Raw genomic sequence first — 13877 nt, 5'->3', positions numbered from 1 at the left:
CACCAGTCAGGCACATATAGTAACTTTTAAGTTCTGTGTAAATGTCTCTTTAGAAGATAAGTCTACTACGGAGTTAGATGCATAAGAAGGTGAGGTAAGTTCTTTTCTTTTCTTTCTTTCTTTTTTTTAGTTCATTGCTTCTTTAGGGACTAAGAATTTACCGTATATAAATGCTCAACTAGGTCCCTTGGAGCAACTTTAATGTTATGACACAGTGGGAACTAGTTGGATGTAAAGTGTATGTGTATCCCCCATTTGAAAACTAAGAGGATAGGGCTCCTGTCTTTAGGATCTTCTCTGTCTTCTGTAGCCATGTTTGCTCCTCAAGTCATATCCCCTGAAAAGATCCCGCCAGCTCAGTAAAAGCTTTTCTGGTCCTGCTACAACTGACACAGTGAAGAGGGCTGGCTTGATAAAGACCTTGGGAAACTTCTGGCTTCACTGCTTACTCAAGTGGGAGCACCTTAAATTCAGGGTGCATCTTCATGTTCTTACTTGTCACCAGGGGTTAGTGCTAGTTCCCTGTCTCTTTCTTAAGGGTGTCAGGAGACTGTAATGAGGCCAAGAACATGAACAAGCTTTGTAAACTCTTCCTGCATCAGATTGGAGGGTAAGGTGGCCATTCCTCACGGCCTGAATATTTGCCTTTGGGAAGAATTAGTCTGAGGTGGAGAAAAGTGCACTTTGAAAACTAAAACCCTAAAAAGGAAGCTAATGGCTCAAACAAATGTCAGATTTATTTATAAGTGGTAATTAATGGAAAATGAACTTGATGTACTGAGCAGTCAGAGGAACATTTAGGTTTCAAATCCTCCCTACCTGTCTCCTTGAAAGGAAAAGAAGAAAGAAGAAAAGAAAAAAAGAAGTAAAAGAGGAGAGAAGGAAAGAAGAAAAGAAAGAAATTTCTGAGCATAAACAATAAAGGAGAACATAATTTGGGGACAAAGTCACTTAGTGAGAAAATATTTGTTTGTATAATTCCTCTGGTTAGACTGAGCTCCTCCAGGTTGGAACTGGATCGGAGTCACCTTTGCGTGGCATTTCCTAGAGACTATTTAGGATGAATCATATGGTAATGCCATTGTTATAGACAAAAACAGTCTAATATTGGCAATGCCATATGAGTTAACCCCTAAGTGTTAGATCAAGATGCAAGAGATCTAAGGGTCATACTCTTTCAGTGAATTTTAACCTGTTCCTATAATGCCCTTTCCCACTTCCCACACCTGGTCACGAAGATGGGACTTTCCTTTCACGGTCTGCTTAACTCTTAAGATTCGTGCCTCTCTCTTTTAAGGCTGCCTTTGGTGTTCTCATGAACTTAAGGGTTTCTAAATACTATGTACATGTTGTACTAGTGGCCCTCTCTTAGAGTCTTCATACCTCTAAAGAAGGGGCCTCATTATGACCCAAGTTTAAATTCCCATTCTACCTGATAGATATAATAGGCTCTAGTCAGACAAATGGAATTTCTTCATGAGGGTGGGTATAGGTTTTTTTTCTTTCCTCCTTTTCATTTCCTTCCTCCCTATCCTCCGCTTCCTCTCCCCTTTGTCCTTCCTTTCTCTCTTCCTTCTTCCCTCCCTCCCTCCATTCCTACTCCCTTCCGTCCTTCCTGCCAGATGAAATAGATGGACTTGCATGAACTAAGGGGCATGGCAAGGCTTATATCATGGGTTCCCAGAGAGGACACCCAGATCTTACATAATTCCTTTAGTCCCTCAGGATGCTGAGCATTGGACAGAGGTTATGTTGAATGGGATTTATGCAAATCAAGTAGGTCTCCAGGTGTGGGTCCTGAACTTCCATTTCTCCTTCCATATATTTGTTTCTTTTTTTTACTTTTGTCTGAAAGATTTGGTTTGGCAGTGTCTGGCTCTGTGACAACATGGCATAACATTCACACCATCACAATAATTTTTGCATCACATTATGTCATTAACATGCAGAGCAACACCGCAAATTTTATTTTTATCATAATGACAATATACAGAGGCCTTGAAAGGTATAATGATTTTATAAAATAGATAAGGCCATCATTCCCCTCTTGCTATAAATCCAAACAGCAGCCGAGATAGGGCCTGGTAGAGGTAGCATGATGACCACGTGGACACAGGAGAATGCAGGCTCAAAGGGCAGGCACTGGGGTTTGCTTTGTTCCCTGATGCACCTGGGTTCTAGACCAGAGCTGGCAATGATATTGTGAGGGAACAGGTTAAAGTTGAAAGAATGACATTTAGATCTCTTGCATCTTGCACACTAATGAGACACATAGTAAGCCCTGAGAAATAGTTGTTGAATGTATGATCAGGCATTGAAGTTCAACTACTGGGTTGATGTTATCATAATTCCATAACTACTCAGTTCACAAGTCATATATCCCCTCCGAGCTTGTTTTCTCATTTCTAAAATGGATAATTGTGCCTGTCTGGCAGGGCTGTTGAAAAGATTAAATGAAAATTCATGGAAAGCACAATAGTAGGCATTTAATAAATGCTAATGCTTTTTCTTCCTTTCTAGTTTTCATAAGAATAAATCTGTTTGTGAGTTCGCGCGCGCGCGTGTGTGTGTGTGTGTGTGTGTAGTATGTGTGTGTGTTTAAGGGAACAGGGAGGCTAGGAGAAACAAGCTGTTTGGTGCATGTTGATCAGGGTTTCTCAAACTCAGCTCAGCACTATGCCATTTTAGGCTGGATAATTGTTTGCTGTGGGGGCTGTTCTGTGCACTGCAGGGTGTTTGGAAGTACTGCTGCCCTCCACCTACTAGATACAGTTACACCCCTCAGTCTTGACAACCAAACACGTCTCTAGATATTGCTGATGTTCCCTAGGAAGCAAAATTGCCTCCTGTTAAGAGCAACTGATTCTGATCCCCTCTGAATAATTAAATATTTCAATGCATAAACAAGTTGTCAGGAACTGTGTATACATTGCCTGTTGTTATATGTTTAAATGTACGTAAAATCAGGGCATTTACAAAAGAAAAACAGCAAACATCAAATTAAGCTATATAGTCAACCCATAATTATCCATGAAGTGAGTAATGATTTATTGCCCTGCATTAGATTGTTTTCCTAAGTATGGGTGGTTTAGATTCATCATATTAATAGCAATCAATTTCCTGGATACACACTGGCTAATAACAGGGAGAGATGGCAAGCGCGCATGGGGAGAAATTATTTGGGTTTCTTAAATTATCGTGGACACCCACAAAGTGCACACTTTAACCACAGGTTATTAGCAAACTTAAAAGTAATAGTAACATTCATACTTACAGGTGAATTAAAGACTTTAGTCCCCGGAAAGTATGTTTTGAAATGGACTTGATGTTGTTGTTTTCTATGAATCTGCAATAGGGTATAATATTTTTGTTAGACAGCTGAAGGAATCTAAGAGTACTTGGCCTGAATCATTACGTTAAAAAAGTTTTTTTACTTACAAATACTCTAAATGTGGAAGACCAATAAAAGCATCATCACTGATCACATCAAAGGAGTTCGATGTGAATAACCTGCCCAGAAAAAGTACACAATGAAAATGGTTAAACTGACAGATTGTCAATTTATGCTGCTTTTTCTCTCAGAGAAACGAGTGGGAGTTGTATATGGAAAAATGTCTGGATGTCTGCCTTCTAAAGTGTTATTTATTCAGGTAATTTTTATAGCTTTTTAAAATCCCCAATTATCTCCTCACCAAATGTTCGCCCGGGAAGGGGGGCTTTGTGCCCCACTCCCCACAGTGATGGATATCACGTGCGCTGGGCAACATTTTGAGATACAATTTGGGCAATACGAGAGCTGAATCAACATTTTGCACATTTTCATGAAAAAGACACTAACAGAATTCTTCTCTTTGTGCCAAAAAGTTCTGGAACATTCCAACCAGCCCAAACAATGGTGCTTCTGGGTTTTAAGCCTGGGAAACCTAAAAAAGTAGCTCCATGCCTCATTATGCTGTAACATCTCATGGTATACAAGCCATCAACACTGGCTCAATGAACAACTAACCTTCTCTGAAAACAGAACAGGCTGAAGCTGTGTAATAATGAGGCTTAGGAAGAGTCTTAGCTCCCTTTATATTAACTAATTGAGAACACTGACTTGAACAAATTTACTTGCACTTTCAAAATCTGCAGGGATTTGGTTTTGAAATTACTGATGAGAGGGGATATTAACCAGCAGTCCCCACACCATGTTGAACTCTTTGGAGAACTTGCCAGTTTTCTGAATGGGAGGTTTAGAAGAGGTGATCATAGACTAAATAATACAAAGCAGGGGTTTTTTTGTTGTTGTTTTAGAGAAAGCATTAATTTATGGAACTCGTTAGATTAAGTGTTGATGCAAGTGGAAAATAAAGTTTTAAATGTAATGATGACTAATTTATAATGGGTTCAAATGACGTTCAGTCTCCATGTTAATGTTCTCGTGCGGGGGAATCTCATATTTCATCTATAACCGCTGTCCAAAATGTGACCATGATCATGGACCAGACCACATGTTAGACATAATTTAACAATTCTCATCACATGTGTACTGTTTAATTGCACTATGAAAAGTCCAATACTCTCTGTTACCACCTTTTTGATTTTTTCTTTTGAAGTTTAGGGATTAAAAATAACTGCCACTAACTCGCTTAGTGATTTATCCCTCTGAGCCTGTTAACTAAGGAAATTAAAGCTAGGAGATCTCTCTTTCTGAATATTTATGAATACCTTATTTGATTTAATAACTGGGGTTGCTTCAAAATAACCAGGGGAGGAGACAGCAGTGGATTAGAGATGAATTGAGCACAAGGTGATCATTTTTGAAGCTGAAAGATGGATACACGGGAGTGGATTTTATTATCTCTACTTTTTTATATGCTTGAAACTTTCCATGAAAATGAGGGGGAAACATGGACTGAACAAACAAAACTAGATGATCTCTTCCATTTCTCCCTAAGCTGTCAATCCTGGAGCAATGTCTTCTCTTTGATCCCTTCTCCCTCCAATGTCCTAGCTTTGTACTCCAGTAATTCACTAGGCTATGAAGAGTCAACACTGATTACTGACTAGTCATGCATATTAGACGTCCATAGTTATTAAAAACAAATTCAGAAGTTTATGATTTTAGTCACAACTTTGGCAATTGCCCCTTCTTCCTTCATGGTTCTGGAAAACAAGAAGATTGTGGGGCCTTCCCCCAGGATAAGCTAACACCCAAAGACCCAAGACTTCCTGGGCTCCAGATTTTCATTTCATTCTGTATAGACAGCATCAGGGATGGAGAGAATGGAATAAGGCAGAAATAGATACAGAAAAATACTTCCCATGCTCACTGGGTTGCCAACTGTCCCGTGGGTGGACCAGCGACTTCATAATCATGCACTTCAAGTCACCAGAAGAAATAGCTTCTCTCACTAGTTCCCCTTATGTTGAATCAGATGCAAAACAGAGTGGGAAATGGATATTAGTGGGCAGAACTTGCCCACACATGTCAGGGAAATAAAACAGGATTTCCACTAGAATTTTTATCTGTGTGATCATTACTTATCCCTAACACCTGTAATACTGCCTGTCCTAGAGTGCACACTGAGTAAATATTTGTTAAACTAAGAGGAATTTACTTTGCACTAAATTCCGAGCATTGCTGCATTACTACATTGAATGTTCCTTAGAGCACGAACTTATCCTTATTTGCTTTTGTGTCCCTAGCCTCGAGCACAGCTCCTGGCTGAATAGTGTTTGTTGAACTAGATTTCAAGGATTAAAACCTCTGGTTCAAACCTCAACTACATACAAAAATATGGATGACATTCAGAACTGAAGTAAAAGGAAAGAAGCCAGAACACAATAAAGTATCTCCTATATAATTATCCTTATATAAGAAACAAAACCCAGCAAAACTGATTGATGCTGGCAGAAGTCGAAACAGTGTTTACCGTAGGGGGCAAGTAATGCCTGGAAGGAGATACAAGGGGAGTCTTTGGGGGTAGTGATAATGTTTGGTTTCTGGGTGCTATTACAAGGATGTTCACTTTGTTTTTAAAAACTATGGTGGGGTGAATAAATAAGCAGAGCACAGAGGATTTTTTAGGGCAGAGAAAAAATACTCTGTATGATACCATAATGATGGATACATGTCATTATACATTTGTCCAAACCTGTAGAACGTACCACACCAGGAGTGAACCCCTATGTAGACTGTGGACTCTGGGCGATAATGTAGGTTCATCAGCCCTAGTAAATGTACCACTCTGCTGGGGGATGTTGGTAATGAGTGAGGCTCTGCATGGGTCGGGGTAGGGAGCACATAGAAAATATCTATGACTTCTCAATTTTTCTGTGAACCCCAAACTGCTCTAAAAATACAAAGTCTTCATTTTTAAAAGTTGAAATGCATACTTAGGATATATGTACTTTTCTTTATGTATATTACATTTCAACGAAAAGGTTTCTAATAAAGTGAAAAATTTCCCTTTGACTCAGATAATAATGAATACCAATCCTTCAATTCCAAGTTCAGTTGTAGTTTTCCATAGACAAGGATTCCATGGACAAGGACGTGTAAAATTATACATATATTTTAAATCAGTTGAGTGGGCTATCCATTTTATTATCTATGTAAAGCTAAAAAGACTTTAAAACATCATGTTCTATAAAGTGAATGAAACTCTGATCCTTAATATTTTATGGATTCCTTTGAATATGTTTGATTTCATATTAGGACTTGGTTTTGTGCCAGATATTTTAAAGAATTCCACAGTTCCTGTCCAGGAAAACTGTGCTCACCCTCCCCCGCCCAACCCCTATCTCCATACACAGCAGATTTGGGGCACACCAGGTTGGCCATACTTTATACCACACAAACTCTGCCTCTTTCTTCAGATTAGGGCGAGAAAGACTCAGCTTCTTATACAGAATAGCTGATTCTGAGGTCAGTCAGCATGGCATAGCCCAAGTAGCCTGGCTCACAAAGGTGAGTCGGGCTGAAGATGAGTTCCTTCTTGGGGCTTTGGAATCAGCAGAGATGGAGCCAGGTGGCAGAGGACCTGAAGGAGGAAGGATGCCTTAGGGCTAAGTTCAATCCATGCAGGTGGAAGTATGTGCAAGACATACTTAGGAAAGAACACCGGGTGGAGGTATGTGTGCAAAAGGAAAGCGTGTGTGAAGGCTGGAGCAGGGAGTCCTCTAGATTTGTGTTAGATCCTAAGCCAGTACTTCTCAGTCCTGGTCACACTTGGAATGACCTGGGGAGCTTTAAAAATACTGACACCTGGTTCTCAACCTCAGGGATCTGGTTACATTCTATACCTGGGTGTGGCCTGGGCATAGGGAAATTTAAAAGCTCCCCAGGTGCTTTTAGATACAACCAGGAGTCCATATTGTACAATATGTACAGTACGTCCTATAATATACAGTACGTCCCCACCTTTACCTGTGGTGACCACGGGGGCCTCTGCCCTTTGCAGCAAGTCTGGCTGGGGTAGTTGCTGTGGTATGGACGTACTGTGGACTGTCCTGTCCTCGTAACTACACATAGCCAGAATCTGTGATACTACAACTTGGATGTCACAACTCTCCTCATGATGACAATACCATGAGGGACTAGTGGGGATCAATGACCTTCTGCATGAACTTGTTACCCTGAGCTACACATCAGAGATCTGGACCCCAAAGACTTGCCAAGCAGCAGTCCTATGGGTTTGTACAGAGATGGCATAAAATTTGCCCCCTGCCCCTGATCCTGTGGGAAAATTTGAAGTATCTGCCATTTCTTATGTTCTTAGGGAAGGAAAAGCTAAGCTTTTCCCCCTAGAATTTTGGTGGAGGAGGACACAGAATATGCACTTACATCTCTCAGCCAACAGTCCCATGAATTCAGTAAGAAAAGGGACTGTTGGAGGAATGAAGAGGATTTTTTTTCTGCAGTCAAAAAAAGTATATATGTTATCTTACCAAAAAGGAGATTTAGGAAAATTGTACATATCAACTATCAATTTCAGGCAGGTGATAGCTCATTCTTTAAATGATGATTGCTGACTTTGTTATCGCCTACATTTCAAGGCTCCTTCTGGATTAATTGATTTGCCCTTTAAGTGGTTAGAGAAGGTGTTACTATCGCTTTGACAGAAGGAAAGGGAGGCTCAGAGGGCTATTAAAAGCTTTCTTCAAGGTCATACAGCCCAAGACTTGTAGTCTACTGCCCTTTTCACACGCCGGGAGGCCTCTCAGTTTGGAACCCACTTAACATAATGAATGACACAATGTCCGCATTCCGGCAGACAACCGTGACACTGCTCAGCTCATAAGGACTTCAGAAATCTAACTGAAAAATAATCCCTTTCTCTGACGAATTGATTAATTGATGTAAGTAGTCTCAAAGTCACATTAAGATCATGTCGACCTGTATTTTTTTTCAAGTAAAGAATTTGAAAAATTTGAATGCAGGTTGTGTATTCTACTTATAAATATTATAAATTCATTGTAGAAATTCTGGTAAACACAGGAAAAACTTAAAGAAGAAAATAAAGATCACCATAATCATACTGCACAAAGATATTGATATGGGTATACATAATGCATATATATTTATAAAATTGGGATAATTTTATATTTTTCTGTGTCCTTTTCATGCACTCATTTTACCATGAACAATTTCTCATGATAATAAATTTTCAATAATATTATTTTTAACAGACAAGTTTTGTGTTATATCATTTGTTTATTTTTGTTGATTCCAACTCTCATTATTATAGACAGTACCATAACTATCCCCTTATACAATTTTTTTCATATCTCTAATTATTTCCTTAAGAAAGGCCTAGGCTATATTTCTAAAAATAGCATTTTTAGATTAGAGATGATTTTTTTTAAGTTTCTACTTCTTTATTGCTAACTTGTACCAAATTACACAGTCAAGTCTGAGGTTAAGAATGCCTATTTTACCACATCTTCACCAACATTTAGCATTATTATTTTTGTTTCTTTTTCTATAAAATTATGTCCTTTGATCAGTTTTGTTTTCTAAGCACTTTTTTATTTTTAAGGGCATAACCTATTATTTTCCTACCTTATTTCCTGCTAAGAGTTTTTAACTACTGATTACAATTTGTGTTTTCATTCATAATTTTTGAACACATCTAAGTTTTATATCTTTAACAAAGTATATCAACTTCCATTGTGTATTTTTTCTTTGCTTGTATTCTTAAAATGTTCTTTCCTACCTAGAGATCAATGAAATATGGCCCACACCTTCCCCCTTTTTAATTTTAAAACTTTGACTCTTTAACCCATTTGGGACTTTTATGTATGATGGAAGGTGAGATGTTACTTTGATTCTTTCTTAAATATTTACCCAAATTTATTTGAAGCCTTTTGTTGAATAATGAATGCCTTCCTCATCTGTTAATGTTGCTTTCTTCAAATGCTTGCCATTTTATTGAGGTTTTCCAAGAATCAAATCTTCGATTTATTTATTATTCACATTGCTTCCTGCGGCGGCAGTTCCGCAGACCAGTAACCCTGCTGAGAACTTCTGTCTGTCTCAAAGCAGACTGCTCATCTGGTCACACCAGGGGCCTGTGTCTCTAACGACTTCCACCTCTTCAGAATCTGCCTAGTCACTTGTGACACCGGCGACATCAGAATTGTCATTGGCTCATGGGTGGCCTGCCTTCCAACCCAAAGCAGATTCTCCTGGCTAAGAAGGGGAGGTAGTTTAGGGAACTGCCCCATACAATACCCTTCCCCCAGCTCGGTGAGCGCCATTCTGGATAAAGAAGAGAAGAGTGAGCATCAGGTTGTCACTTGAAAAAAATCTAGTTTCTAAGCTTGTCACTGCCACTTATGCACATGATGCATTAAGTGGGTGATTCTACTTCACTACCTGTTGAAATAAGTATTATAATAACAGAAAGACTTCCTATAAGATTCTAAGAATTACATAAGATAATGTGCATGAGCATGTCTCCAACGCTTCTGCCAAAGATGATCTAAGCCAAGACTGACATAAAGTGTCAGGGCTGGAGGAGCCCTAGGTACAGTGAAGGACTTTGGTTTACTGCTATGGAAACACATTCAGTGAGACTGTCACCCGTTACAGACATCGCCAGGGAATTAGGCAGCCATGGCAGTGTGTACAAACGTTGAGTGTTTACACTTCCAATACATATCTGTGTCTGTATGCTTATATGTGCATATATATGTAGATCAGAGCAAGACACATACGTTGCAGCTGTTGGAATATTTGGGGGCACAGCTAGAGGGCTTGCCAATTTGTTTAGAGCTGCTTCTGCTTAAATGATTCAGACTCTGGCTGTTACTAATATTCTCCTTTTTTCCCAAGAGAATAGGTCTGGTTGAATGATAATTAATAATAGGCTAGTGACTCACTTTAGTTAAATGTGCACATTCTGAGCTCAGGTGTTATGTGAATAACTTGAATAATGTTACATTTGAATATTTTAAAATATGTTCTCAAGGTAGGAGAGCATTAAAATAGGAAGCATCACACAAAAGCCTATTATTTCACAGTTCTTTTTCACTCTAATGCTTGAAAAACATTTTCAGTGTAATTCAGCTGATCTTTAAGTCGACCACCACCTCTTCAACCTGGGTGATGGGGAATAAATAACCTTACTTTAGCTCTACACAAATCTGTAGTCTGGGGAGCCACAGAGAGATATGCAGTTCAATTCCTCTTTTTAACAGTTGAAGGTAAGGCCTGCAGAAGTTAAGTGACTTACTCAAGGTCACATCTTTTGTCAGCAGCAGGGCCAGGATGAAAATGTACATGTTAGATTTGCAAAGATTCCCTTGGGAATATTCTCGGCATGCACACCAGCAAAGATTTGAGCATGGCCCTACCCCTTTGGTTTTATAGTCAGTCCAGTACAGTACCTCTCAACCCAGGGCAAACCTCTCCTTTCTGGAAGTTGGCATAACCAGTAAACAGCCCATCTCCTAGTGTTGTTTACAAGTTCAATTTGTATCATCCTGGTCCTGGAACACTTAATAAGAAGGGACTTACATTTTATGTAACATCTATTCTGTACTAAGCCTCATCTTTAGCAGCTTGCCATCTATGAACTATTTTAATCCTCAAATGAACACTATAATGTAGGTTTTATATTCTCCACTTAAAATCATGAAGAACACTGAGCGGAGAGGGGTAAAAGTAATTCGAAGCTTGTAACTGGCAGGGCTACGATTCTGTGCTCAGGCATGCTCTTGCCACAGATGGCTGAAAACTGTCGTGGGCAAGGCGGGGCTGACTTTTTTAGTCTCATCAGATCAGCCCGGTACCTGCTATAAATCTGGAACAGCTTTGCCCAGTAGTTCCAGAGTGTATTCCCTGGAATAGGACACCTGTATGGGGTCGAAAGGGGTTTTTTTTTGTATGAACAAACAAGTAAATAATAAATAAATAAATTAGGGGAAGTGAGTAACTGAAGTTAATTGGGGTTTATAATTACACAAATCTTTGTATTCTTAAGTATTAATAAAATGAAACTCCTCAAAAGGCAACTAAATAATGCAGTTTCCCCAACTTATTGGTAATGGGGCCCTTTTATCTCTGAGCTTTATACAGAATGAATATTCCATGGAAGGTACTCAGGGAATTGTTGGTTTAGCCATAGGGAAAATAGCGGTGATGCAATATGCTCCAAACAAAGACAGTGAGATTGTAAATTTAAGCTCAGGGGTCTTTTCTGTTGAATGGGCCGCCAGTGATAGTCTACTTCCTCCAAAAGATGGAGTGTCTACGGGGAGGTCCCCAAAGGTACAGTATGTGCCAACCGGCTTGGCCAGATGGTTACCAGCCCAGTGGTGCCTGGGTTCCAGATGTCACACTTAAGGAACCTACACTGAACCTACACTAACATTGTCAGAGTTACTCCTTACAGGGAGGTCGATGGTTTAAAATTGCCTTTAGGATGGGTTTCTTTCAACCGGCCTAAGCTCTGCTAGCAAGACTTTCTAGAATAGGTGAGATATGAATAATTAAGATAATAAATAAAAATTATTACAAAAGGCATAGTTTCCCTAAGTATGGTCCACAGAACCAATATTGCATGGGATTTTAAGAAAAGTGAAACAACATAAAATAAGTCCAAAGCCTTTGGACCCCTTTTCCATGCCAAGGTGCACTGGGATAGAATGTACAGTTTTCCAAATTTATGTGAGCACGGAGCCCTTTTCTTTCAGGACTGTTTGATAGGGCACAAGTTTTGAAAACATTGGCCCAAGGTGTAACTTTATAGTAAATAAGTCCTTTCCTTTTGCTCTTTTCTTCCTCTCTCTCTCTCTCTGACCAGATCTTACACATACAAATGAGAGTTTAATCCTAGTGAAACTACATGTTCTTCCAGCAACGTTCCTCCTCTTTCAAAGGCCTTTTGAAACTCCCTTTCAGTAATTGTCTCCAGGAATCAGGACAGAGTCTCCTGAATACCCCGGTGATGGCAGAGGCTGACCCTTTAAAAGAAAAGTTGTTTGGGGGACAAAACTATGCAAAGTCAAATCCAATGATTCATGTTCAAAAGGAAGTAAAACAAAAGTGGTTAAATTGAGGCTGTGCCACTTACTGGGGGTGTGACATTGAGGAGATTACCTAACTTTTCTATGACCCAGTACTTGACCTGCAAAATGGAGATGATCATACCCCCTCCATAGAGTTGTTGCAGTGGAGAAATAAAAAGCGAGTTATATAAAGTGCTTAGCATCAGGCAATAAAAAATGGTAAATGACCTCTGACAAAACATCACTTGCTTTTATTTCATGGCTTGTAAACTGGCAGTGTAGACAATTCTCAAGAAAAGATCTAGAAAAATTTAGCCACGCAAGCACAGGTGGAAAGAATCTGTGATGTCATACAAGGAGTTCTTTGCAAGTCAGGAGTCCTTTGTACATATGAATTCTAGCGTATTTATTTTTTAAAGTCTTGTTGCTTTTTAATAATATTTTACACAGGCAAACATCTGCTATCTTGGCAGGTAAACGGGCCCCCAAGTTCCTTTTTAACGCTTGCCCTATGGAAGGGATACTGCAGCATTGTTTTATCGTCAGACACCAGGGGAAGGTCTTAGTAAAGTCCCAGTGGACCTGCTTGGGAAATTGAATAGTAACTTCATTAATAGCCAATTTCATACCATGAAGCTTTGTCAATTAACAGTCTAATTTACTGGTTTGTTAGAATTAATACAATAAATTGTGTCCATTTCCTTAACAAGGCCATTTTCTATATTATGTTAAAATAAATCTGTTTGTAAAGAGCATATAATAGAATAGAATTTTAAGCTAGGAAAAGACCTTAGTTAATTAAATGTCAAGCTCTCAGATGCCAACTTATGTTTCATTTGGTCTTTATCTTTTTTCAAAATCTGCTTCCAGACTTCTGCCTTCCTCTGAAAATTAGGAAAATACGGCCCCCTGTTCAGTACCATGTTCTCATCTGCAATACTTTTTGGGGCTGAAGATGTCATTTTTAGATTCGACGTGTTTTCACTGGCTTACCACAGTCACTGCCATTCTTTTCTGTATTACACCCAGCTGTGTCCTGCGTTTACCTGACCACTTCCACCCTCACTGGCATTTGATTTGGGAACCGTAATTTAATCTAGCCTTGGTATTTCACACATGTACCATCTGAGGCCCAGGGGTATTTTGTGACCAACCAAGGTCACACAGCCCTTATTAGCCGAACTGGATTTCAAACTCAGGCCTTTTACCATCCTATCACAGAACCACTCACCTGAAGACTGGTCAATGCTAATTATTTTAAACAAAATCTCTATATTTTACACAATGTGGTGCCAGTCAATTTATCATGAGGAAGAAATAAGAGGGTTCTGTTTTTCCTTTTCACACTACCCCCCAAAGGGTAAAGAGTTCATGTT

At 39.3% G+C, this 13877-nt stretch overlaps 1 protein-coding gene across 1 annotated transcript in view; it reads right to left on the bottom strand.

The window, feature by feature from the left end:
- Positions 1-13877, bottom strand: part of LGI1 (leucine rich glioma inactivated 1) — a 40456-nt gene that overhangs the window by 19523 nt on the left and 7056 nt on the right. Inside the window, exons 3-4 of the mRNA XM_037047394.1 lie at positions 3439-3510; positions 3275-3346 (exon numbers count right to left, since the gene is read on the bottom strand). Coding sequence (XP_036903289.1) covers positions 3275-3346; positions 3439-3510 — 144 coding nt within the window. The remainder of the gene's footprint in view (positions 1-3274; positions 3347-3438; positions 3511-13877) is intronic.

The sequence above is a fragment of the Sturnira hondurensis genome, unplaced genomic scaffold (assembly GCF_014824575.4).
Source record: "Sturnira hondurensis isolate 20B ecotype Veracruz unplaced genomic scaffold, ASM1482457v3 Scaffold0005563, whole genome shotgun sequence".
Taxonomy (NCBI): domain Eukaryota; kingdom Metazoa; phylum Chordata; class Mammalia; order Chiroptera; family Phyllostomidae; genus Sturnira; species Sturnira hondurensis.
The sequence above is the reverse complement of the archived record's forward strand: the minus strand, read 5'-3'. Positions and strand labels throughout refer to the sequence as shown.